General features: G+C 35.3%; 4 protein-coding genes across 24 annotated transcripts in view; 2 read left to right on the plus strand and 2 right to left on the minus strand.

Moving 5' to 3' along the window:
- Positions 1–12: 12 nt before the first annotated feature.
- LOC100877031 (fumarate hydratase, mitochondrial) lies at positions 13–2,968 on the minus strand. Of its 3 annotated transcripts, none has more exons than XM_003706789.3 (7): positions 2,728–2,968; positions 1,800–1,934; positions 1,509–1,709; positions 1,163–1,445; positions 831–1,093; positions 372–761; positions 13–293 (listed from the first exon to the last, which is right to left on the minus strand). In XM_003706789.3, the coding sequence occupies exons 1-7, from the start codon at positions 2,848–2,850 to the stop codon at positions 165–167; spliced, it is 1,524 nt and encodes a 507-aa protein (XP_003706837.2). In that variant the 5' UTR covers positions 2,851–2,968; the 3' UTR covers positions 13–164. The 3 variants fall into 3 exon arrangements, with proteins under 3 accessions (XP_003706837.2, XP_012149039.2, XP_012149040.2); XM_012293649.2 differs by lacking the exon at positions 2,728–2,968 and adding an exon at positions 2,366–2,474; XM_012293650.2 differs by lacking the exon at positions 2,728–2,968 and adding an exon at positions 2,010–2,163.
- An 809-nt stretch (positions 2,969–3,777) lies between these two features.
- LOC100877228 (acyl-CoA:lysophosphatidylglycerol acyltransferase 1) lies at positions 3,778–8,279 on the plus strand. 6 transcript variants are annotated; one of them, XM_076529113.1, is made up of 7 exons: positions 3,778–4,231; positions 4,595–4,767; positions 5,473–5,712; positions 5,794–6,008; positions 6,096–6,369; positions 6,501–6,652; positions 6,723–8,279. In XM_076529113.1, exons 2-7 carry the CDS (start codon positions 4,740–4,742, stop codon positions 6,957–6,959), a joined length of 1,146 nt encoding a protein of 381 aa, XP_076385228.1. In that variant the 5' UTR covers positions 3,778–4,231; positions 4,595–4,739; the 3' UTR covers positions 6,960–8,279. The 6 variants fall into 6 exon arrangements, with proteins under 6 accessions (XP_076385228.1, XP_076385227.1, XP_076385226.1 ...); XM_076529112.1 differs by lacking the exon at positions 4,595–4,767 and having other exon boundaries at positions 3,779–4,231; positions 5,495–5,712; positions 6,723–6,934; positions 7,099–8,279; XM_076529111.1 differs by lacking the exon at positions 4,595–4,767 and having other exon boundaries at positions 3,779–3,971; positions 4,043–4,231; positions 5,495–5,712.
- A 1,565-nt stretch (positions 8,280–9,844) lies between these two features.
- On the plus strand, positions 9,845–11,752 carry Naa20A (N-alpha-acetyltransferase 20 A). Its single transcript, XM_012293645.2, has 6 exons — positions 9,845–10,583; positions 10,695–10,719; positions 10,803–10,893; positions 11,092–11,221; positions 11,298–11,434; positions 11,542–11,752. Exons 1-6 carry the CDS (start codon positions 10,531–10,533, stop codon positions 11,625–11,627), a joined length of 522 nt encoding a protein of 173 aa, XP_012149035.1. The 5' UTR covers positions 9,845–10,530; the 3' UTR covers positions 11,628–11,752.
- LOC100877340 (uncharacterized protein CG43867) overlaps positions 11,741–27,062 on the minus strand; it is a 97,079-nt gene continuing 81,757 nt past the window's right edge. For 7 of the 14 annotated variants that reach the window (XM_076529086.1, XM_012293644.2, XM_076529089.1 and 4 more), the window contains 18 exons: positions 22,311–22,478; positions 21,910–22,095; positions 21,410–21,612; positions 20,360–20,591; positions 20,001–20,175; positions 19,646–19,882; positions 19,273–19,564; positions 18,933–19,206; positions 18,470–18,859; positions 18,151–18,369; positions 15,985–16,277; positions 15,521–15,854; positions 15,209–15,448; positions 15,001–15,137; positions 14,798–14,927; positions 14,507–14,716; positions 14,303–14,438; positions 11,741–14,108 (listed from right to left, as the gene is read on the minus strand). In XM_076529086.1, the coding sequence (XP_076385201.1) occupies positions 14,044–14,108; positions 14,303–14,438; positions 14,507–14,716; positions 14,798–14,927; positions 15,001–15,137; positions 15,209–15,448; positions 15,521–15,854; positions 15,985–16,277; positions 18,151–18,369; positions 18,470–18,859; positions 18,933–19,206; positions 19,273–19,564; positions 19,646–19,882; positions 20,001–20,175; positions 20,360–20,591; positions 21,410–21,612; positions 21,910–22,095; positions 22,311–22,478 (3,921 nt within the window). In that variant the 3' untranslated portion in view covers positions 11,741–14,043. Of the gene's footprint in view, positions 14,109–14,302; positions 14,439–14,506; positions 14,717–14,797; positions 14,928–15,000; positions 15,138–15,208; positions 15,449–15,520; positions 15,855–15,984; positions 16,278–18,150; positions 18,370–18,469; positions 18,860–18,932; positions 19,207–19,272; positions 19,565–19,645; positions 19,883–20,000; positions 20,176–20,359; positions 20,592–21,409; positions 21,613–21,909; positions 22,096–22,310; positions 22,479–24,037; positions 24,266–27,062 lie in introns of those variants that run through there. The other 7 variants (XR_001097053.2, XR_001097052.2, XM_012293642.2 and 4 more) reach the window with 7 other exon arrangements.

Genomic DNA, 27,062 nt, shown 5'->3' on the forward strand with positions numbered 1-27,062 from the left:
TTACTACTTGGAAACACTTGTAACATTTTATATTTATTATTTTTCATTCTATTTTAATATTCAACACATAGGTGTAATTATTTTAAAGATATAATAACGACTTCGATAGTCAAGGCGGTATAAAAAATGTTGATTCCAATAGTTCTTTCTACTCTACTTAGCACTTATTTTGGACCAATCATGTTCTCAGGTTTAACCCATTGATCAAACTGTTCAGCAGTTATGCCATTCTTTAGTGCCGATTCTTTCAATGTAAGATTTTCTTTGTGTGCTTGTTTCGCAATTGCAGCAGCCTATAATATAATGTGTAATAAATATTACATTAAAAAATTTCAGTAAATTTTCTTTTTATATATATTAACTTTAAATACCTTATCGTAACCAACATGTGGATTCAATGCCGTGACAAGCATTAAACTCTCATTTAGAAGTTGTTTAATTCTATCTGTATTGGGTTTAATGCCAACAACACAATTTTTGGTAAACGAAGCGCTAGCATCACCCAAAAGTCTTGCAGATCTTAATGTATTTGCAACAATTAGAGGTTTAAATACATTTAATTCAAAATGACCATTGCTTCCACCCACAGTTACAGCAACCTGATTACCCATTACTTGAGAACAGACCATAGTTAATGCTTCACATTGCGTCGGATTAACTTTCCCGGGCATTATTGAACTTCCTGGTTCATTTTCAGGAAGTGATAATTCTCCTAATCCACAACGAGGTCCACTTCCCAAAAATCGAATATCATTAGCAATCTAAATAATAAAAGAGTATTAACTTTAACTAAAAATTTGATCAATATTTTTAATTTTTTTCAAATGTACCTTCATAAGTGAAACTGCTACAGTATTAAGTGCACCATGCACTTCTACCATAGCATCATGTGCAGCTAAAGCTTCAAATTTATTTGGAGCTGTTACAAAAGGTAAACCCGTAATTTCTGCTATTCTCTTTGCTGCTTTCTCTGCAAAACCTTTTCGAGTATTCAGTCCTGTACCTACTGCGGTACCGCCAAGTGCTAATTCATATAGTCGCGGAAGAGTATCAGATACTCTTTTCATACTATTGCAAACTTGTGTTGCATAACCTATGTGTTATGATTATTTTTATTAATAAATACAATAGAAAGTATATTAAAAAAGATCGTAATATTAACCTGAGAATTCTTGTCCTAATGTCAAAGGCACAGCATCTTGAGTATGAGTTCTACCAATTTTTATGATATCTTTCCATGCTTGAGCTTTTTCATTTAAAGCCTCATACAATTTCTCTAATCCAGGAAGTAATACTTTATTGATTTCTAAAGCAACAGCTATGTGCATAGCAGTTGGAAATGTATCATTGCTACTTTGAGATTTGTTTACATGATCATTTGGATGCACAGGTTTCTTTGAACCAAGCTCACCACCGAGCAATTCAATTGCACGATTTGAGATTACCTAAACACAAATGATGAACTATTTAGAAACTTTATTTGATTCAATCATTTAGTATCTAATTACCTCATTAGTATTCATATTGGTTTGTGTACCAGAACCTGTCTGCCAAATTACTAATGGAAAATGATCATTATAAAGTTTTCCAGATATAACATCATCAGCAGCTTTGCTTATTGCATCTGCTATTTTCGGATCTAAATCAAATTCCTTATTTACCTCCGCTGCAGCTTTTTTTAATATGCCCATTGCAACAATAACTCCATACTAGAAAGATTTAACAAATAAAATATAATAATCAACTGATTACCTTTCTTAAGTTAATAGGTTAGTAAGTAAAATATTACGGTTTCTTACAGGCATTCGTTCAAAGGTGTCACCAATTGGAAAATTTATCATTGATCGCATTGTTTGTGCTCCATAATATTTGTCAGCAGGAACTTTTAATTCCCCAAAAGTGTCCCTTTCAATTCGATAACCTTTACCAGAATCCTGTAATTTTAATATTAAATATTGTTAAGACATTAAAAACAAGATTATAAGGCAAATAGCTTGTTATTTATATACCATGATAAAAAAATTTAATCATGTAACACCGCACAACAGTTAAAATTTTGTAATGAATATTAACAGTCTGAGCAGTGGAAATTGAAGGTCAGTCATAAAAAAGCCAGTTATTCAAGATAACATATATGTGTAAGTAACATACACATGTGATTTTTCAGATAAGCATATATGGATTCATATTTAATGCAAAAAAAATACAAAGCTCATTATTATTCGATTATAATTATAATGTGAAAACTAATTTCTTTAAAGTTAAAATTTTATTTGATTATAAATTTACCTACATCACTTTTCTTAATTTACAGATAAAAAAGTATATAATAATTTTAAATAAAGATAAACAAATTATTGCATACCATTTTTGTTTTAATTCGGCCGCTGTACTCCCGTTTAAAAAATATTTTCCGTCTTACACATAATCAAATTGATTACACGTCAAACACATTCCATTGTTATATTCTAAATGACGCAACGATATTTTTAAAAAATATAGATAAAATAATTTGGTAAGAGTACTTTTTTGCATAATATTTTATGAAGTGTATTTTAAGACCGGATTCTGTGATGATTATGTAAAAGCATACTATGAATCAATTCGAAAATTATGAACAATTAAAGCATAAATAAAACATAGCGAAGTAAATGAAATGATACAAATTATTAAAATGAATTTTAAAGGACGTTAATTCACAATATATTTTACTCAAACCACTTGTACCTTACTGCCCTTATAAACTGCTGATGTGCGGAACGACAGATTTAACATTAAAAACGACGATGATTCCTTAAATTCTCGCAATCCATGACTGACAAACGAAGTTCTGATTAGATTTAATGTCATTGTACTTAATTCTACTATTTATTTTGTTCAGAAATACAAAAAGAATGGTTTTTTAAGAATGCCCGATGTCGGGTTTAGCAGACAAAAGCGGGATGAAGCAAACTACTTGAGAACTAGACCGAATGTGTGTTGTATTTAGGGTGTGTTTCAATTAAATAGGTATGAGCGTTCGTTCAAATAATCATCAAGCAAACTATTCGGTCATCAAACAATAAAATGTAAGTAAATGTTCGTAAAATTTAAAAATAGGTGTTCTTTTTTATTATCGCAACACTTAGTAGTCATCAGTTTATGAATATTAATATATTACTCTTTGTAAAATACGTATTATTATAAGAGGGCAATTACTAAATGCTTTGTATAATGGATTAAATTGCGGCAAATTGAAGCTCGTTGAATTAAATCGTATTGAATTAATTTGATAAGCAAACAGTGAATAATCATCGAGAGACGAAAAAATGCTCGTTTATGTTTACATTTTATCAGAATAGGAATAAAATGAACATTCGTTTGCTTAGTTGAAATGTCCTCTTAGATTTTAGATGAATTTTAAATAAGAGAAGTGTAGCATGATTCTTCAATTAAAAACGACATTGGGAAAATGTAAATTACAACTGTCCCACAGTTCTCAGCAATCTATCATTAACTTCGATTAATTGTTTAACATTACATTTACAAATATGTTTGTAACATTTGTTGTCTATTGTGTTTTAAACTTATTTAAGTAAAATTTACGACATCTCAATTTTTTGATTGGACGATGAATCATGGTTTCTGAAATATGGATTTTCGGATTTGCATTCAACATAAAGCAACGAATTGTAATTGTTTCTAATGATCTTTTGCATGAATTACAAATGCGACATTGACTGTCAATTATATATTTAATATTGATAAGATTATGTATATCGTAGAGCTCAATTAACTAGTCCGTCAACTTTCGTCGCCATTCTATTTACGTTATGTTTCATGTAGTAATGCTACATTGTAGCAGAAATTATAAAATTATAGTGTATTTTTAAAAAAAAACGGCGCATAAGCGGTAATCAATGAGGAACTGATAAAATAATTCGATAGAATTTTGCCTGGTCAATTGCGTGTTACTTGATACCAGTAGCACCGTAAGCAATTATTTAGCGACAGAGCCACGCGACACATTTATTGAAATTTATAGTTTTTCTATCGTTATTAGAATTCAAATCTCATGTAAACAGCAACGTGAACTTCATCGTGTCATTAAATATAATGATTCTTATTATGTAATTCCTGTACGACACAATGCTATGCTCAAAAAACCGTGGATGAAATTTATTCGAAGTTGTTACTACAAGTGGTGTCTCTCGAAAATGACTGACATTTCATCGCCGTCTACTTTTACGAGGTAAGCGGAGCAGTGTTCTGTAGGACATTCTATAGTTTTCCTATTGTACGTATCTCTGAATGAAAATGTTTCTATGCACCTTGAAATCATTTTACAATCAGCATATTTTTAACTTTAATTTCGTAGAAATCTTTTTTTGTCCTTAACCTAGAAATTCTGAAAGAACCGGACATCATGGTCTCGGTTAACGTGATTACTGAGACAATGCGGACTCATTTTAATTATTCATATTAGTTAATAAATTAAATTTTTCGTATTTCTGTAACGTGTATTTACAACTATATTTCTTAATTGAAATAATGATATAGGTCAAATAAATTGTCAGTGCTTATGGGCTACAATAAATATTAATTGTTTCTGCAGTTTGCATCATGTTGGATCAGTTTTCAGCATTATCATGTTGTACACAGTAGATCTGCTGAAAAGTTTTGTGTACATATATGAAACATACAGTTAATACTTAATAGTGTAGTACCCATTTCGGACATTTATACAAAAATCCTAATTGATGAATCTAATCAAATATTATTTGTCCGGTAAGATTCAACTGTTCATTTATTGTTTTTCGAGTCATTGGATTTTTTGTTCAAATATTCCATGAAACATAGTCATGGACTTTCTGTTATCTTCTTGAAAGAGTCTTGTTTCTTGACTTAAAAAAGTTAAAAACTTTTGATATTTGTATCTTCTATATTAGAAGGTATATATTTTTATTTTGTAATTACTTCATTATTTTCATGCTAAAACTTGCAACAAACACAGTAACATAAATATATCTTGTCAGTTGACGTGTTTCATTTATTGTCATTTGTAATGTGTTAATTGTTACATTGTATGCAGATAATTTTGCATCTCATTTAGTTTATGTGAATTTACATGACTTTCATCTTTAAATATGTAGTTCACTGACAAATGCAGATCCATGTCTGTATTTCATTTGATGATGTGTCAAAAATCATATCATTTCTGACAGCCTTAATATAGAGTCGCATATAGCATTATAAGTCCCATTATAAACTAAGTTCGTTATACTTTTGTTTGTAAGTCAGTTTTTATACACAAAAGAAAGTTAAAATATTGTTAATTTATAGTTCAGTTATATTATGGAAGATTTAAGCAAAAGTTGTTTTAGGTAATAAAAATTGTGAAATAAACTGTAAACAATTTAAAAGCTTAAGAACAGTTATTGCAATTGTTTCTGTTTCACTAATAGTAACAAATTATATTAATAAATTTTATAGATGGTACTTTACAAATTTGCAGAATAATCAATAATGTGTTGACTTTTGTAAAATGTATTGCTAGAACCAGTTTTGTGATACTCAACAATGTTTATTGTATACCTACATATGTAGTATGGATGACATTATTATTCCCTGTAAAATTTTATCAACCACAAGTATATTGGCGGATCGAAGGACTATTTTTCCATTGGTTGCTAGCAATGGTCTCAATGTGGTCTTGGTCTGCAGGTTACGATAGTAAGTAGAATGTATACCTTGTGTAAAATGTATATCTAAAAAAAATATTAGTAACAATAACACCAAATTTTGAATTTCTAGTAATAGAACAAGGTGATGATATACAAAAAATCATTAGTGAAAGAACATTAGTAATAGCAAATCATCAAAGTACCGGTGATGTTCCTATGCTAATGACAACATTTAATGCAAAACCAAATGTGTTACCTAATTTAATGTGGATTATGGATAGGATTTTTAAATTCACTAACTTTGGTATAGTTTCTGTTTTACATAAGGACTTCTTTATTGTATCTGTAAGTTAATATTTAGTTGCTAAGTTATTGGTAAAGTGTAAAATTATGTGTATAATAGAAGTGTTTTATTTTCAATGACTTTATCAGGGTCGTAAGAAAAGGGAGGAAAGTTTAAAGCAGTTAGAAAAACATTTGAAAGAGTCATATATTCCATTGAATAGAAAATGGATGGTTCTATTTCCTGAAGGAGGTTTTTTATGTAAAAGAAGGGAGACCTCACAAAAGTATGCTAAAAAGAATAATCTGCCAATTCTAGAAAATGTTACTTTACCAAGGGTAGGAGCAATGCAGACTATATTTGATACACTTGGTCCATCACAGGAAAATAATAGTTCAGAACAACAGCTAAACAATAGACCAAGTAAAGAATTCTATTAAATTATAGTTGAACTGTTGATATCATATGTTATCAACCGCTTATGAATTACATTAATATATATATATATATACACATATATATATATACACATACATATATAACTTTTGATGTAGGTATGATGGTTGCTAAGCCAGAAATTAATTGGGTTCTTGATATAACAATAGCATATCCTCAAGGTAAACCAATTGATTTACCTACAATTATAACTGGTTCTAGACCACCATGTGAAACAGTACTGTTTTATCGTCTTTTTCCTAGTTCAGTGGTAAGTTGTAAGCTGTAAAATATTCTTTTATATTTTATATAAAAGTACTTTATTTCATCATCGTTTTCAGGTTCCTCGAGAACCAGAATTATTGTCTAAATGGTTGTATGATAGATGGGTTGAGAAAGAGACACTTTTGGATAATTTTTACAAGTATGGAACTTTTCTTGGTACACAGGCACCTGCCAATGAAGGTTCCAAGATCCATCAGGATCCATTAAGATTCCTAGTCCTTCATTTATTTTTCATAACATCTAGTTACATACATTATAACATGTTTACGTATGTACTATCTTGCTTCTGGTAAAGCATTTTATGCTATCTAAGAAATTACATTCAAAACATAAGTAAAATTATAATTTAGTAAAGTAAAAATATTCCTGCCTTGAAAATTATTTTTGATGTTGACTAATAAAACTAATGAATGTACGAATTGTCAATTCCAGGTGGATGTTTATAGTGTAATTATGTCACAGATAGTTAATTGCAACTATTACTTTTAATATTACGACTTGGTTACAAATCTGTTGTATTAATGAAATGAACATAACTAAATAACAAAACCTTTTTCTTTTTAACAAAATTTATTATAAAAATTTCATTATTCAGTTTCTTCTAAATATGTTATATTTCATGACATTAGCTTCCAATGTAATTACAAAAATTTATCTGTGGCAATAGGTATTTGCAAAACGAGATTACATATTTTATTTAAATAAGTAGTAATCTAAGTTCAGTTTAATCAGAGACACTGTTGGATATTGATGCATGAGCAATTCTGAAAGTGTAAAGATTTATAACGTTTTAAATTACATGCTACCTTATCTTAGAGATTATTTAAAGATTTTGTAGACAAATTTATTGTAAACAATACAGTTTAATATTCATATTACCTATATAAATCAAGTTGTTTAATATTGTTGATTCAACTAGAGATATTTAATGCTACCAGTTGCATGATAGTTTTAAATGTGCTGCTTAATATAAATATTGTTTTTCCTATTTCTTCATTTATTACAAAGTGTGAAAATATGTTTACTTTACTATCTATCTGGAGAATTTGGCAGCATTTCAGGGGATTCTCATAGTATTCTGCATGTGTGTTTTGTAATACAATATCTTAAGTAGAATCATCAAATGGAATTGCAAGATTTAATGGCAAATTACTGCTGATGTAGGAGCAGTGATAGTGAATACCATTTCAAAGAAATATCAAGATTTATTTGTGATATATGATAGAAAAAAAATATTTTTCAATGCGAAGTCAATCATATAAATTTTTTAAATTACATATTAGAAAATTGATATAAGTTCACAATTCTATGGGAAAGTAGATGTGAAATTTCATGCAAACTATTCACAAACATTTGACAGAAATAAAAGTAATATCTTGTAAGTTCTGTCAAAAGAAGTAAAATGTGTACTTCATTGCTAACTTTCAACCGGAAATAATATTGTTACATGAAAGAAGATAACGCGTCAACTGTGCCTTGTTCCTAAGGACAAATCTCAGTGTTAGTTGTATATAAGCATATGCATAATTTTCATAGTTAAATCAATGCCTACAATTAGTTTTTAAGATGCTCATATTACATCACTTTACAAATAAAATTTATAATTGCATCCACATAGTGATAATACAATTATTAAAAATGTCCTCGATGCTGCCTATTTGGTTATTGTAATGTAAAAAATACAATCCAAATTGAAAGCAATTTTTAGACTGATTAATTCAGAACAAGAAATTAGTTAAAGCACACATGATATGGACATTTGTTGCCATGAAATAGCTGTAGCAATTAATTTTTTGTTGTATTTATTATTAAAAAAGTGCATTTCGAATATGACATGAAGCAACATACAACTGTATAACAATCTTAATGCGGTTAATGTTCATACAAAATAATAGATGTAAATATTGCCCACATATTAAAAACATTAAGTATTCATAATACATAACTGTACTAAAGTATGAATTTCTGAATTTACATTAAATTTATTGATATAAATAATTCATGAAATATATGAATATTTTTTTTAAATTTATTTTGCATTTCTTTGCATTTAAAATGAGAATACAGATGAAACATGTAATTAAAGGAAGAAAATTAAATTTAAAGATTTCTTATTTATGAATTCTTTATGTTGAAAATGCATTTTTATTTTTTAAGAGAATAATAGAATGTTACTGATATTTGATACTTTTATGCTTATGAAACATTAAAGTGAATGCATTATAGCGCAATAAAATGTTTCTAGTCTCGATTGCAAATTTTAGAAATGGTATAAATAAGTTTCTGAATGTGTCACAGAACTGTAACATAAGAAGAAATGATTAAGTTTCTAAATAAAATTTATATTTTGAATTATAAACATGTATTCTTTAAAGTTATTTGGTTAAATGTAAAGACATGAAGCAAATCTTGACTGTGTTGCTAATCAAAAGTTGATGATTGCGAATAATGTAAAAACCAAAATCTGATTTATTATTAAGAGTATGATGAGAACAAATCAACGTAATGTAATACTAATTGCATAGCAACATATACTTTGTTATAAGGGCCAATATTTTTGAGGTATTTAACTACATTAGATTTAAAATATCATATGTGGTACAATAAAAACTGAAAAGTCAAATTTCATTAATAATAGGAATCAATGTGACTAAAAACGAATGGTTGTATTTATTACAGTAAAATGTATACATCACTTTATAGTTACTGCATAAAAAGTTTGTTTTTATGTTGTGCGAATTATAAAATATAATAGTGAAATTTTCAGTATTTTGTACAAAACACTTTTTAATAGAATATCAGTATAGTATATGCAAGCTACATATAACTGAAGAATAAGAAGAAATATAAAAATCTAATAGAATTGAAGCGAAGAAACCATAAGTTGGTTGTGCCTGGTTGTGTTTTAAGTTTTCTCTTTTCTTTTAAATAATGTTATTTTTGTGTATTACATATAAAACAATTATTTTATTATTATTAGTGCCAATATTACATGCACGTATTTAAATAAATGTTTTTCTTTTTTGTTGTAGTTAAAGAATATTATATTTTCCTATTTAAAGCTATGATTATGCTGTATAGTAATATTGAATAATGATATTTTTAATATCAGAGTTCTATGTAAAAGGTGCTTAGAAGCTTTTGAGGATCTTTGATTTATATTTATATAACACAAATTTTTTGAAAGTTATAGGGAGCGTAATTAACAGAACACTGAACTATTTTGTATAAAGAAGTTACATGATAATGATTTTTTAAAGATTGTTTGACACAGTCTTGTCATTCACATGAAATGTTTATCATTAAGAATAATTGAATCATTATTGTAGAACGTCTAAGATAAATATGTTATATCTCATACTTTATCGTGATACGACACATTTTCGGAATCATATTATAAGCATCGATGGATACTAATATTGATAAATATTGTATAAAAACAAATGTAAACGTAAGTTCGCGTAAATTCTTCAAATTTTTAACGGAGAACACGTTGCTTGTATTCCTTTCTTATGAAAATTTTAATAAAATTGTTGTTTTTAAATAACATAAGGCGTACTTTTGTAATTATTGTTATTTCAAAACTGAATGTAAATATAAAGGTTTGTATGTCACATTAAATTTCTAAGCAGGTAATAATTTGTATCTTTTCGCCATAACACAATAATAATCTCTGTTCATTCAGCGAGATATTATACTCGATTTGTCCAACTCAGCAAACTTCAGTAGTTTCCCCACCATTCGGCGTTGTTAGACAACCATAAGTGATACGTGATTTATGGATAGTAGAAAGTTTCTGGCATTTTGCAGTCAGTTATACATCCATTATTATTTCCTTATTTAGTTCTCCAGAATTTTTAAAATATGACGACTCTTAGACCTTTTACGTGCAACGATTTATTCAAGTTTAATAACGTGTAAGTTTTAAATTATATACATTTTAAGGGTTGACAATGTTCTTAACCTATAAATACAATAACAAATAAAAACGTTTACCGGCTTTCTTAATTATTTCATTTTCTTTATAGGAATTTAGATCCCCTCACGGAAACAGTATCCTTTAATTCTGTTTTTGTATTAATACAATTGTTTGAATTGCATCAATCATATATTTTCATTAATATTTTTGTTTATAGTATGGACTTTCTTTTTATACGCATTACTTGGCCCATTGGCCAGAATATTTTCAAGTGGCAGAATCACCAAGTGGTGAAATCATGGGTTATAGTAAGTTCACATTTTTATATTATGGGATTAACACATTTGTTACAAGAACGAACATGCAGGATAAATATCTTATATCTGAGAAATACAAGTCATATCCAAGAGTATGATAAGCCTCATCACAGTAATGAATGTGTTAACATGTCTTATTATATGTATATTTTTGATGGATAAATTTTTACATTTTTTAAAACACATCAGTCATGGGAAAGGCAGAGGGGCAAGGAGAGAATTGGCATGGTCACATAACGGCGCTTACAGTGTCACCTAATTATAGAAGATTGGGTTTGGCTGCAATGTTGATAAAATCCTTAGAGCAGGTTTCAGAAAAGTAAATTTTACAAAGACATAATTTAATGATATAACATTATATATTTTATATTTGAAAATGTGTTACATTATTACAGGAAACAAGCATATTTTGTGGATCTTTTCGTAAGAGTTAGTAATAAAGTAGCAATTAAAATGTATCAGCAATTGGGATATATTGTATATAGAACCGTTTTAGAGTATTATAATGGGGATCCGGATGAAAATGCTTTTGGTACGTAACTTAACTTATTCAAATTGTCTACTTCTAGTAGAATGTAGCTCAACATTTAGTATAAGGTATTAATGTGCGGTAAAAGGAACAGTATATCTGCATTTCAGACATGAGAAAAGCATTATCAAGGGACGTGAAGAAAAAATCAGTAATACCATTAACTCATCCTGTGAGGCTGGAGGAAGTGGATTAAATGTATGTATGAACACATTACTGTGGGTGGAATGTAAAATAAGTTATACGCTTTTCGACAAATCCGAAATGATAATTATTATTGTGATTAATACTTGAACTGAATAAATAGTCTTTTAAAGTGCACATTCGAGCAGTTTATTTCTTTTTTCTGTACAATAGTACAATGTTTTCTGCTTACACCGCTCGTGCCTTTTACGCGTCGTTTTATGCGAATAAATAATAAATAGAAATGTAAGGTGGTAGGCTTAGCAGAATATTCCATAGACAGCTCGACGATCGCAGGAGACTTCTATGACAATTGTAACTTTTTCTTTCATTAGCTGCCCTCTCGTCATTCTACTATACTTAGAAACTTAAACCTACGGTAATATTTACAGATCAATGACTCTTTTACTGCTTCATAATACAACAGGGTGCTAAGCACCCACATAGTAGCATTTCTCATTGCGTTATTATAAAAATTAAAGACAAAATGTCGTTTTTTTGCATATCTTTGTACTGCTCCCAGTGATCTGAGGTTCGATCGTTTTCATTTTATATAAATCTTCAATGCGCTAAACAAAGCCGTGCATAGAATTTACTTTGTCTATACTGCTCAGAGAGGCACAATCATACTCAGCCTATTTCAGGAATTACAAAATTATAGAAGTCTTGTACGTATTGCACGAAAGCCCTACCTTTAACCTTTTTTTTATTTACTTCTGGGTACTAAAGAGAAGGAAGACATTTTGCTAGTTATGTAGGACACGTCAAGCGAGTACAAAACTTCTATACAATATGATGGGATCATCTTTTAATTAGTACAAAAAATGCTGCACGTATATTACCCAGGAACGATACTAACAAGCAAGAGTTATAGCTGTGAGGACGTCAATTTTAATCGAACATGTTCTGGCGAATCTATATTAAAAATAAGCAGACGCTTCTTCATCTTTTGTTGCATGACTTTTTCAATTTTGTAACAAATAAACAAGTACTTTCTATACTATACATTTATTAAAAAAAAATTGCAACATTGTATCAATTTGAAACGCAAGCTGATTATTAGAAGAGATGCAATTCATTTATGTTTGACAAGACACAGGAATTGAAGGGTTGATACAAAATACAATGAAATTAATTATTACAAATTAATATTAGAAATAAAGACTATCTGCATGCTAACAAATTAATTGTTAGATATCTTTGCAAATAATATGTATCAGCAAAAGATGCTCGACGCTGCTTATTTTTGTTCCAGACTTACTGGAACAAATTCGATTAAAATTGGTCTTACAGCTGTGACCTCTCCTCATACGTGTTAAAGAAAACGCGTTCCCATTATATCTATTTGGTCGTGTCCTTATATAAAACAAACTTATTTGCTTAGATATTAAATAAATATAAAATATGAGACTAGCTGTTATCAAAATAATATGACAATATGTAAGTTTTGTTTGTTACTTTTCGTACAAAGAATCTTTTGTTTTCACGATTGAGCTTTTAAACGAGACTTAAAAACTGTATGTACTTACTGTTCAAGATCAGTGGGTGACTACTTGAAACTGCGAAATATCATACATGAAAGAAAGTTCATCGACTTAAAACATTAATGATTAGAACATATTAGCGTACAAGGTTATAAAATAATTAAAATTGTATTTTGAACTTGTAACGGTAAGTACAGTACAGTCACCGTGTCCGACGCATTTTGTATTGAAAAGAAATGTTTAAAAAATTGCATACTTATTCTCAAGTAATAACGATCAAGTGTGCATTGGTGTTCATGGCTGCACTTTTCTATTGCAGCTCGTACGTGGCCTGCGGTCGATTTGGCAAGAAGTAAGAATTTACGTCATCGTACTCTCATATTGAAGACAAAGGTATCGCTGCCATCACTCACTAGACTTCTAAACATCCAATAACTCTGATTAAATTATATACACAGTATGTGGTACGTCGCTTTTTCTTTAGTTAACTTACTCTAAAACGTCTCGAATTTGGTATATAAATACGGTAGCAAAAAAGTTTCAGCAATGATTGCTTAGCTTTTTCAATGAAACTCTATTCGATGTGATTCAGACATACTAATTTTACTTTAGGCAGTGTTGCAAATCGTTTCAATTAACTTCAGTCACCACGTTCTAATCCGCTTTAACGTGGACCACAGAGTTTCAATGCTGTCAGGTATGTACATAAACGTCGTTCGTAAGCATTCAATTACTAATTTACACAAAAATGCAACTAAAATCAACTACAGCGCAATATGTAACTGCGCATCGTCCAGTGTATCGTTTTTTATACGGGTTTTTATAGTACAGCTTGGTAGTACCTTCGAGTATTAAACTTAGTGCCTTGGTAGAATTAAACTGTTATAAACCAAGAACTACGTATTCCCCTGCTTCTTTATGTTCGAAGTTGATGCACCAGTCTTTTTAAGGTCTTTGGTGGTCTGGTGTCGACTTTAAGATATCCGGTTGTGTTGGAAGACAGCTTGAACCTGATTCAATTATTTCACGATTAAGACATAACGATGAAACTGAAATATGAAACTACAATAGAATCTCGCTATACAGCCTTCAAAATTACTATTTTCAAATTTCTAACTTTGTTCTGTCGTTAGTGATCAACGGGCCATATAAATGGAAACCATATAGCGAGATTGCACTGTATATGCTTTTACTTTCTACAAACCAGTGGTAGGTCTTAGAGTCGATTTGATAGATCTATGAGACCCATTGCGCGTTAACGTGTTCATTTGTGGAGTTCCAGGTAAAGCGTGTCCCAAGGCGTTCATGTAGTCGGCGATCAATAAAGTTATTTCCAGAATCTACGAAAACACGACACGTTAAAAGACCTTGTTTTCATAAATCTTGTCAGCACTGTAACGCGATATACCTTGGGCTTAGAAAGTGCGAACAAAAGCTTCTGTTCTGCAGCACCTTCGTCAGGGCAAGCAACAAGCATAAAATCATCTAAACATCCTCCAAACGTGACTATATTTGCATAGTTGTAACGACACATCACCGCCATTGTTTGTAATTCCAGTAAGGTTACGCTGTCTTCGGAAACAGCTATCCAAACAGTTATTGGTTCAGCTTGTTTTAGCTGTGGTATACGAAATATTTGTATCATCGAATTGGGTGTATAAATTAATTTTTAACAACGAAAGAGTTTCTTCTTACTGACCTTTGCTTGATAAAGTGTAGCTCCAAAGAAAGGCCACTTTCTGGTGCAAGTTAGATATATGCGAACGCAGTCTAATACACTGCGACCTTTTAAGGCGATCCACTTTTCTTGCAATTTTTCTTGCATTTCCCTACAACGATAAAAACGTATTTTTATAAGACTAACGAAGGTTGAAAATTATTCTCTTTCTGTTGGATACTTGCCTCAATTGTTCGGCAGTAATGTTTGTTCTGTATCGCAGAGGATAAAATTTGTCCAGGGCTTGAAGCACGAGATGATGGGGATTACTTCCTGGGCCACTGCCTCGTGCTTTGTCGTTATTATACTCCCCAAAATCGATCTGAAAAATGTAGTAGTACTCTAACGCTTTTCACCAATATTCTTATCATTATCTCTGTATAATCAATTCACCTGCGCCATTAACGATGCAAGCTCGAATGCAAGATCTCTGTTCACTGGGAATTTGCCTTGCACCACCTGCTGATTAATTTGGTAACACAGAAGCAGCCTCTCCCTGTCGGTCTCCATCTTGGCTGCCTGTCGCCAATAACATCTCGATTTATACGTCAACTGTATCACTCTGGTGTTTTCAAACTTCCCTGACCCTTTCTCTCTCAAAGCAGTTTCCCATTTTGAGATTATATCACACAGCTGGAATTAAACAAAATTTATTAATACATCCGAACATTAAATTAATTATAATTTATAAACTTAAATACGTACTTTTGCTTGAAGATCGATGAAATGTTCAAGATCCTTCTCGATCGGATCATCACTGAACAATGTAAAACCAGACTGATGAACATCTCGACAACCAATTTCTTGATTCAAGGTATTCAGAAACTCTTCTATCGTTGTACTACCATCGAAGCTTACAACCTGGTACGTGCCATTTAAGAAGTGAACCGGTATCGCATGGGGCAGGGAGTGATGGTAAGGATTCTTCATTAGTATCGAAAGAACTTCCATTCTAGATGGTTTCACTTCTCTTCCGCCGTTCTGCAGCGTCCTTTCCAAAGCTCTTTCGCAGTAGGCTGCATATTTACCACATTCCGTTCTACGGGAAACGTTTGACAAATTATATTCTTGTTCTTGTAAATCTAATTTGTTGAAACAGAGTTTCAGCTGAAGGCAACAATTCGACAGTTTAACGTAGAAGAAAAATACAGGAAACAGAGAGTGCTTACTTGGTGTCCGCGTTTCGTTGCAGATGTAACTTCAGGTACCACAGTAGCCGATTGTTTCTCGGCAGGAAAAGTGAAACAGCGAGTGCTAGCAGCTGCCATCCCTGGATAAGAACGTACTGGGCAGGATTAGTTTTGCAGTCCAGAATCGTAGATGTCGAATGGCCCTGCATGAGCGGAGGACTGTGAGAAGTGGAGGCCGTCGATTGTGCGTCCGCATTTTCACCGCTGCCATTTGCCGCGGGACTTTGCGTATCGCAGGTGAACAGCGATTGCGTGGCGCAGAGGAGGAGCTGCTGCAATGGTATGCTGGCATACTACTATATTCCTGGACTGAACCAGACCTAATTCTACTACTTTCTTTTTTTTTCAATAAAATCGCGCTCCATCTTCATACCGTATTCTCCCTTTATTTATTTTTATCTCGATGAACCAGAATAGACTTTGATAGATCACATAGACATCAATCAATAAATAACTGATTTGAGATATATGTGTTTCTTAGGTTAACAATTGAAATATCTTTGATCGATGGAACACTCGAATCATCGTATGACTGTTAGTATTATAAAGCAATTGAAATCGGAGTAATCAACGCATAACTCTATGTATGTTAATCACATAAAACGCATGGATCGTCAGAAAAAAACAATTGAATGAATTAAGAGATATGTGGATGAGAGAAGCGTTTTTGTTGCTTTTTTTTACTTTTTTTTTGTATAGGCCATGTGAGTCTACCTTACAGCTCGAAAGCATATTTCCTGCAAGTGTACTATTTGTATGGTATTCATATTGTACCAATGATGGGTAGCAGCGCCCGCGAGGAAGCGATGCATGAGCAGAGCCACTTCTAGAATTTGTACGGCTTAGAGCAAATAAATGTAACCTGATCCTAACTTAATCTAGCCTAACTAAATCCGATAAACACGTCGAATGCCAGAGTGAATACCGACGTACGTGGGCAGACATACTAGAATACAGATTATTGAGAATACCGGTAGCCAAGTTTTCTGTTGTACGCCCGTGCTCGTGAGTTCTTCGCCGGACACTTGATCTGCCCATCACTGTATTATATCATGTATCGAAAAAAGGAACAAAGTGGCACACAGCTTTCGAACTTTCTCGGTGATCGCATTCTACGACGGGACACATTCGAATCTGTAAGGAGCATCTATAGCTGTTTCTTATCTCCTTAAATAACCGTCTATGACCGAATTATAATCAAAGACTAATTCTTCTAAGCAGCATTCAAAAACAGAGTATATAATATAATATATTTGTAGATATATATATATATATTATAATGAGCTATATCGAGCAAAAAAATGTACGGAAACAGAAAACAAAAAATCAATCTAGTAAAAAGATGTTTTTCTGTGTGTGGTTTCTTATGTACACCAACATACCATTCTGCAAGTGTGTGTGCCGCAGAACGTATTTTGACAAGACTATTCGAACAATGAATCGATAAATGCATCAATGAATACGAGACTAGAAGGATAGAAGAAAAAGAACGAAGAAATTTGTCGATTCTCTAAGCAAGATGGAACGAATTGTCGAAATATGTTCGGCTCACATGATCAGGGTATCAGGGTACGGGTGATCAGGGTATCATGTATAAATATCAAAGATACACAATAAAATTAAACGAACTCAAAAAACACGACGATGTCTAAAAAAAATAAAACAAAGAAAATTGAATAAAACGCATGCGATGTAGAGTAGCCTAGGTATAGCACACGTAAAGCAGCAAATGAAAATGAAAATGTGAATGAATGTTAAAACTAAAATCTTTTCTTGTTAAAGAAACTTCGTCAAGTATTATTGTTTTGGTAAACGAACGACAGCTTGTACATCGTATTAATATTAGTTAGGTACCGTAAAAAGGAGAAACGATAAAACGAAAAAGAAAAGACGAACAGTTCACCGCTACATCGATATTAGATTATATTTTACGTATAATACTTGACTAAGCGTACCCAGTGTACCATTTCTCAAACGCGAAAGCAACAAATACACTTGTTTAAACATTACTTCTCTTATCTTGCTGCTGGTTCGATAATTTTGTTTCTTTAAAGCCAATAAGTAAGACATTCGTTACTAAAATCGATTAGCTGCAAAAATGGTACCAGGGTTCAGAGTGTTTGTTAAACAATAAGCAGGACTTACAACGCGCGCAGTACCCAGCGACACAAGTCTGGCGGCCTTTTTTACCTGTACGCCCAAACGGTGTTGCGTGTGACGACTTGTCTGCTTTACCAGTGCGCATATGAATTCAGATTGCAGTTCAGGTTGATCTAAGCATTGTTGTAACGCGTTTTGCGCTAATACCACGTGGTAGTCTATGCCTGCTTGCTCCACTGCCACCGACATGAACAATTGGCAAGCCTGTTCGTACAAAAATATTCCTTTCTCGATCATGTTCTTCTTAACAAGTTTCGTTAACGCGTTGACTGCTATTTACTATTCTTAACTAGCATATATTAACCTTGAAAAGCTTGATGGCCTCGGTTTGCAAGGCTTCGGATGTCAAGCTGGTCAGTGGACTAGTGATATTCTCTTTCGTATGGAGCAGCAACGGATGTCTCCAAAGAACACAGCTAGGATCTCCGTCAGTTTCCATCAGTCTCTGAACCAGTTGTTCGTACTGGGTTCCCGCGCTGGGTCCTCCACCGGACACGACCGTCAAGTGGTACAGCCAATTATCTTTCTCCTGTTTGTGGGGCATCAGCAAATACGTAGGACCTTGATGAGTGGGGAAGATGCCAATCGTCCTTTCGTGAGGACATTCGGCGTCTCTTTCCTCGCTGTCGCTGTCGGACACGTGCTCTACCTCTTCCACTCTGGCGTCCCTCATGTTTATTTGTCCAATAGGATTCTACAAAAAAGATATTTTGATAACTCTGCATCTGGTAGTTAACGCGGATCGTACTGGAAGCCTGAGGACTTACCGTATCGTTAGGGCACTTAAAGTAAAGGAACATTTTTCCGATGAGGACGCACCAGCACTTCTTGGCATGCCCGTTCTTCACCTTCGTTAACCAGCCTTGTATCGTTGGCTTGTTGTCCTCTTTGCTGAGCAAAAGTTTCGTCGCGTTCCGCCTTTGTACATTCTGTAGAACTCTTATCCAGTCTTCCATCGTCGCTATGCAGTCTGCCGTTAAATAATACGTCTTCTTGCCCGTTGCTATCTCGAACGTAGCTGCGCCTTCTGCCCTGTTTATCCTGATACAAAGATTCCGTTTAATATATACATTCTTAAATAAAGTTTGCAGTAAAGCAGGTATATACCTGCACACTTCATCCAACACAATCTGCCCTTGCGGCTTTCGATTCACGTCGTTCTGACTCTTCCAATAGGTGAGTACTCCGTTCTTCAGCACGAACCACCTTTTCCGCCATGTTTTCAGTTTGCCACCGAGTTTCGCGAGATGGCCAGTCTTTTCCAGAGATTCCTGGCGTTTTGGACTCTCGCCAGAAACGCGCATCAGTAAGCTAGGCATACTAGATTCAAGGGAAGTCGAGCTGAGCGCGTCAGGAGGTATCGCGTAGTCTTCCGACAGGCCAGATTCCAACGAGGTATCTGCGACAACGAAATAATTCTCAAGTTGCGGAGTGTAGAATTTTCAAAGTCTAAAGACTCGACGACGTTAGAGAAGCGTACCACGTTTCACGCTTTTGCTGGGAGAGCCGCTGGAGCTTCTCTTCGCAGGACTAAGGCTGCTGGTGGTTTTCACGCTCTTCGACGGACTGCTTCCGCTGCCCAGCGACGAATCCGTGTTATCGGACGAACTGTTGGTGATTCTGGTGTTCGTCTCCGTTTGATTGGGATGTTCCTCGCCATCTGAACTGTCGTCGGAACTGTCGCCGAATGGCATGGACCTGATCTGACTGGCTCGTCCTATATCACCAAAAATTTATGAAAATCAAATCTACGAATGTTGCTTAAGTGCAAAGAGGTAAGACGCGAAAACTTTTAGAAGTACAAGTGCGTAGATAGTTGACAGAAAAAGACCTACCCTTGACCGTTGCGTAGACTGGAACCGAAATATCGCAGTAGCCTTGGGAATTGTGCGCAGTCAGGTTGTGTCCTGTTGCTTGGGAATGTTTCGATGAGCTTGTCGTGTTGGTCATCGTGGAAGGCGCGGATTCCTCGTTCGTCGGTGGACCGATGCCAAGCCCACCGTCTGCTACCTACAATATCACAGAATGTCGCGTTTATTTGATTACAAATTGCAACAACTTCGGGAACGTGTCTTCGCGCGCGTTTCGCTTCAGATCTCGTTTATCAGCAAGCACTTGCGGTTTCAAAGCAAACCTAACTCGATTAACTTGTACGGGTCACCAACGGTGTTTTCAATGTACATTGGTCAAATACCTGATAAATCTTAGCCTCCCAACTGGGAAATCGGTGCAGGGGTGGAGTGGGCGGTCGAGGACCCTGTGCATTCTGAGCCCAATTCATCCCTTCTCTACTAGGCGTGTAAATCTCCGCATAATCGTGGACAGCTTCCGAGCTTCCGCTGTCTCTGCTCGTTTCCGAAATACCCGGTATATTTGGTAGCATCACCAGATTCTCGACGGCCGCCGCCAGCTCTTCGGACAGTAGGCTAGAGCAGAAAAAGAATGGCAAGCATAAAACAGGGAACTAATTAACCCTTTCGCTACGGTGGAGTCGATTAACAAGCATCAATGTTATACGCTATATGCTCGTATGTATATAGGTGGTGTGGTCATGTGCAGTTTAGGCTTCCATTGGATAAGAGGAAGTGTAGGGGAAGGAATATTTGACCGCTTACGTTTGTCTATATTCTCCATCGACATAGATTAGGCTATCGTTCTAAGTTCGAAAGCAAGCGGTGAAATCCTAGTTACGCTACAGTTATTCTTAATTAAGTTTAGGTGTCCTCCTAGAGAAGGTCTAAGGAGCTCGGAAGGAACGAACTTAGGAAAGTCCTAGAGTTTGCGAAAGTTTCTAAGCAGAACTCGAATTTGTCTACGTGAATTGTCCAAGGAGTGTACGAAACGAGCCTGACCCATATAATCGTTATCCTACATAGCCTCTTGGTACAAAGGAAGCCTACGGAGTGTACGTTCGAATCGATAAGAGTACGAAGAATTCGAAGAAAAAAGAAAAGAGATCATCTATCGTGCTGAAAATTTAGAGGTAACAGAGTATACGGGTTGAGAGATCCCCGCAGGAAGTCCCAGGACGTTACAGGGTACCACATTTTCGAGAGTCGGGCGCCGCTATCACGTCGTGAGACCTCCCAAGGAGAATCGAAACACGTTTACAACGACGTTTATTACGATACAGGTTGACGGACGACGCTAGGTAGAGCTAGTAGAGAAGCGGAAGGAAGCGAATATTACGAGAGGCGAGAAGAAAACGCATTCGAAACCGTGGTAGAAAGTACGTGTATTCCACCTCGAATCCATGTTGGTGGCGGTGATTCCTCGCTGTATCGTTCCACAAGCGGACAGGTGTCTTCGATGCTTGGTGCCTGTCTGAGGTTCCGCCACGGCACTCTGCACGCTTTCCGGAACCGCCTGAGGTGTTCCTTCGAGGCTCTCCGATCGCCTTCGTAACGTCGAATCCACTTCCAGGGACAAGGATGCTCTTGTGGGTGCCTGCAACAAAATTAACCCTTCAATTTCGTTTCTGGCGAAAAGCAAATTTTTAATTACAGTGTTACCGTTATCTATATAAATAACAACTACGGAAAATACACTAGAAAGTTACTCTATCTATTACTTCCTATCAATTACTTGTACTTTCGATAAATATAATTACGTTACGTTATATAATTTTGTAAACACGATTATCTCGGTAATCTTGATACGAACAAGTGGTTTTCTCAAATTCGCGGGTGTTAAAGTATTAAAAACAGTTTAAACCGTATGCGTCATCGAGCGGAAGCGACTCACAGGTGGTTTCAGGCCGATATTCGTAATGTGATTTCTCAGCAGCTCCAATTGCTGGTTGCACTTGTTGTTCTGTTCCCTTAAATGTTGATTCTGTTGCTCCAATTCCCTCAGTTTATTGGTGACCCATTCCTTTATCCTCGCGGCCTTCGCCTCTACCTGCCTCGCGTCTTGAAGCCGCAACTGTCTCTGCAAGCAATGTGCAATTGTATTTCTGAATTGTTGCTTTATCTCGATACGATAAATCGTCTTATCAAAGCATTCTGCAGTGATCCGATGCGTCATAGATACGGGAATGTTTACGTGTTCAAAAATACTTGGAAGTTCGGATGTCGCTTACTAACTACCGTGTTAGATTTATAGAAGATTCGAGCTTTGTCGAGTAAATAAATTAATGTTGTTACCTGTTCCTCGACCTGTGTCTCTAGCTTCGAGATGCAAGCACAGTGAACGTCCTCGATCTTGTCATTCTGCGTACCGGAAGTTGACGGCAGCGAATGCGGTGGAGAGCCAACGCCGGATGTGCTCAAGCAGTATTCACCCTTCACTAGCCGCTCCTCCATCATCCGTACCTGCAACGATATCGAATGTATCTTTATCATTCTCGCAACAGTTGCTTTCAACCCCTTGTACTTTTTAATTACTTTCAGTACATATTTTGGAGGTTTAAAAGTGAGTTTAATTTATAGGAACGAGACATATTAGCTGTAATTGGACATAGGGTTGTACAGGGTTCAAACGCGATTTCGTATAGTATAAAATACCTTACATCAGTAATAATATTTCAAAATTTCCAAAATTTCAAAAGCAACATGCTTGCTCCGGAGTTCCATCTCCAATAAAAAACCTAGTTACACCAAAGCATATGAATCTCTCGAGGTTAAATAAAATTGCTTTCTATTTTCCGTACGAAATTGCAGCGAAAATCAGCATTACCTTTCACCCGGGCAGCGATTACAATTTGCAGCCAACGAGCAACGCGTTCGTCCCGCATGAAGCAACTCGGTATAACGAAATTAGTGGAAATTGAAATTGAACAGCGATGATATCATTGAAATTTGTCGGGTAGAATGCCGTTGTCCAGGGTGGAAGAAGCATGGCAGTTGCGGGACGCGTGGGATCGTCGAGTAAACAGCGTAACAGGGTGGGAAAGAGAGAAAGAGGGTGATTTGCGTGTAGACCTGGTGCACCCCTTTTTCTGACACGCTGCTGGCGAGCTACGTTTCACAGCAGCTGTCAAAAATCGATAATCGCGTTCACGCGGAGCACGGACATGTACGTAAGCGTACCGAACGTTCACCAAGGCACAAGGGGAGAGTGGTGTATCAAGAAAATCAATACACCAGGGGGAGAAAATCCTCTGTGTTGTCTGATAAATGTGTTTTCCATCGTTCGTGTACGTACATGTTGCTTTCCTAGTATTGTTATCGATCACTCGCTACGTTTTCACGTTCATTGTCGTCGTTTATCAACAGTCGAAGACCGCGTGGTTTCTTTTCGCACTTTTTTCCAACGACGAATTATTGGAAATTTTATTAAGAACAATACAAGGAAATTTCATGTAATTTAATAAAATACGAAGCATCATGAAAATACATTTCTATGAACTTTAAGGATTATGTTTAATTTTGTATCGAATCAAATGTTCATTGCTATTTGTCACTGTTAACGTCACTGAATTATTCGTTTGATTGTTAGTAGTAGAACGATCAAGTTTTAGAACGCGTTTTCCACGTACACCATGTTTCACCATGAAATCACCGCAGATCACGAAATGCCACGTGCAGCAACCCTTAAGAATCCACTTTACGAAACGCATCTATATTCTTAAATTCTAACCACTCACTCGATAAAATGAAAAACTCGAAACAAAAATTAATACTTTCTACTTTGCTCGACAATTAATTTTTTTATCAAATCTTTTATCATATAGTATGTATGTATAACAATCTAAAAGTTGATAAATTTAGTTTGCAATCGAATGCACAATGGAAGGTTGCAATTTTTATAACAATTTTAACTGAGTATTCACTAATTCTCTTTGCACGAGCAATGTGACCATAAGGGATGAAATAATTAGGAAATTGTACGAATCTGTAGGAAAATAAAGAAGCGCAATGGAGATTCTTACCAAGATTTCGAGTGGCCATGATAGCCGATCCGCAGTTAATCAGAATCATCCGAGGACCTCTTTAAACTCTTCCCTTTGTTCCCGTGGAGGGTTCCTCGACTCTCGAGGACACTCCCAAAGCAGAAAGCACGATTTCTCTCGGTCTATATAATCGAAACGTTTTAGCGTCTCTCCCGTGGGATAACGAGAGACTGGAAAAGAAGAGGGTTGCGGTAACGCACGATGCCGTTGATCGAACGGAACTGAACTGAACGGAACGGAACCTATCCAGCTAAAACACTCTTCCTACGGGCTTTCCAACAGCCGATGAGTCACGTTTGGCTGTTGGCCAATGGCAGAATTCGTAGAGGTCCTCCTCGTGTCCACGCACGCCACCCTGAACCGAACACGCTGCCACTATGACAACCACGAGACGTCTTCGTCAACTTTATTAACCTTTATGGGATCACCGATCGTTCGCACGGTTCAACGAGCTGCGGGGCGAATATTGATAGAAAACACGAAGATGACAATGGTAGGGAGAACAGTTTGGTTGGAGGACCACGTCTCTTCTTGAGATTTATCGATCTGTTTCACCGCTTGTATCTCGTAAGCCTGCGCTCGTCGTCGCCACGCGGAACTTTACACAGCGAGAGGAAGAATTAGATGTCCTCGGATAACGATTTCGATCGAGCACGTTCATTAAAATGTGCAAAGAAAGCTGTATTTCGTTAGGGATTCTCAAACCGCGGCTCCGATCCTGATAATGTAAAGATTTCAAAACCTTAGCATTTGGAATTTTTTACGACCTCGACATTTTGGGACTCTGAGATTTTTAAACTGTAGCATTTGGGAAGCTTGGAATTCGAGAACCTTGGAGACCTTGAAATCTCGAAACTCGAGGAAAAGAAAGGGTTCCAGATATATTGGAAAAAGTTGGCAGACGTTCTCGGTTCGAACGAAAGACAACGACCCCACCGACGAGTTCATCATTCGATCGAACGTCCGACGACTTTCGCAGACGTTCGAATCCTGTCTAAAGATTTATCGACTCGTCTCGTGTCTCTCGGAAGCGCAGGCTCGAAAGCAAAATACCGAGAAACCAGAAATAGCGTCGTGAAAGAATAATTTCAATCCTGCTTCATTGATCTACGATGCAACGTTGCACGAATTGTTATGTCTGGAACATTCTTCGCAAACCCATGAATCTTTGCGGAAGATTGATCTACGGACACGCAAACGAGATCATAAGCTCGTACAAACAATTAAAACGAATTATCGAACGTTGAACATTTTTCGCTGACTAAAACCATTTCGTTGAACAGAAAAGAAACAGGACGTATTCGGAAAGAATCGAAGACAAACGAAACTGGTTTCTTTTCATCCTTTTAGAATGACCCACGTGCGCGTGTACGAGAGTGTCACCTCGACGTCGAATCGCGTTGGCTTCCCGCCAAAACTAGCCCGCTAATGTGCATGCAGAAATCTTCATTCAGTTATGACCGGAGAACGATAGTGTTAGATAGTGTTATGAAACGAACTACTAATTGGGTCGACAACTTATCAACGCGTGAAAGAAATGGAAGAAACAAGACTGCTAGTAGAAATTTTAGATCTGCTGTGTCTGGGTTTTTAGTCGAATTATCAACGCTATCGATAACCAGTAATATTCATAGTTAACGCGTTGATCAGCAAACGTTACTCATAGTCTGTTACACATAGAACGAGTCATAATAGTCATCGTTACTCGGAATCACGGTTAATAGAGAACGTTATCCACAATGTGATCCACATTTGATACTTATAGTCGACTGTCTGCCAACGCTACATACGCTATTTCCACAATATGTTCCACGATATAATCAGTCGGAAGAGAATGATTTATAGACGAAATCTTTCAACTTCTTAACCCCTTGCACTATGACTTATTTGTCAGGTGCGTCTGTCAGAACTGCCCAATTAAGCTATAATATTAAAATAGACATAAATATTGAAATGTTATTTCAATATGTTATTATTCAATTGTTGACTATGCAAATTATAATTGAACTCCAAATTGAAGTGTACTAAAAATTCGAGTAAAATTGATCACGACCGAGGTACAAGTGCGTCACGAGTCAGACTCGTCAAAATAGTGCAAGGGGTTAATCAAGTTTTTCTCGTGTTTCAATTTTTGTCAACTTCTTAAAAATCACGAAGAAAGAATAAAAAGGGGTCATTAAAGCGATGTACCAAAGTGAAACGACAGTAAGCTAAAACATTTTGCGGGAAAGCGTTTGGTATAAAAGAAATTGTCCAAAGAGTATCCGCGGGGTCAGCTTAAAGAAGTGGCTCCCGCAAAGAGGATTTGTCGGAGCGACGAAAAGCGAATCCGGCGCCACGGATGCTTTGAAATATTTAAAGGAACTTGAGGGAGTCGCGAAAAAGGAACGTCTGCGTTCACCTTTATTTCGTTTGGTGCGGGGATGCTCACGGGAAACGAGGATTACTCATGAATTGGCCGTACGCCAATTCTATACGCGACACGTCTCGTGAAAGCGAGTCGTTAAACCGAGTCGCGTCGCTAAATCGTCCTCCGCGATCTTGCTTATTCCCACCATACGATCTTTTTCGATCTCTTCTTCGATCGCCGACAGATATAGCGCGACGTAAATTCAATTACGAAACGTTCTTTCATCCCGAAGATCAATGACGTCTATGCCCTCCTATAGTACGAACGCCTTACCCCTTGATACTTATGACTACTCATTAATGACATTGCGATCACTTTCATATTTGTGTCACTGTACTCAGGGAAATTTTTGCTCGTTTCTGTGCAGTTCTTGTTTGGCACTGTCTAAATTGTTCATTGATTTCGACAGAATATTCTTAGATTTGTAGAACGTTCCATTGGTTTTACAATTAAACTTTCATGGAAAATCTAGCGGATCAGTTCATTTGCAAAGCAAAAAGTGTACTATGCTTCCCTAACCTTCGCAGCCATCGAAGGTTTAATATTTAAAATTTTTGTATCGAAACCGAAGCTTGCAAGGAACACATTCGCGAC

The sequence above is a fragment of the Megachile rotundata genome, chromosome 2 (assembly GCF_050947335.1).
Source record: "Megachile rotundata isolate GNS110a chromosome 2, iyMegRotu1, whole genome shotgun sequence".
Lineage (NCBI taxonomy): Eukaryota > Metazoa > Arthropoda > Insecta > Hymenoptera > Megachilidae > Megachile > Megachile rotundata.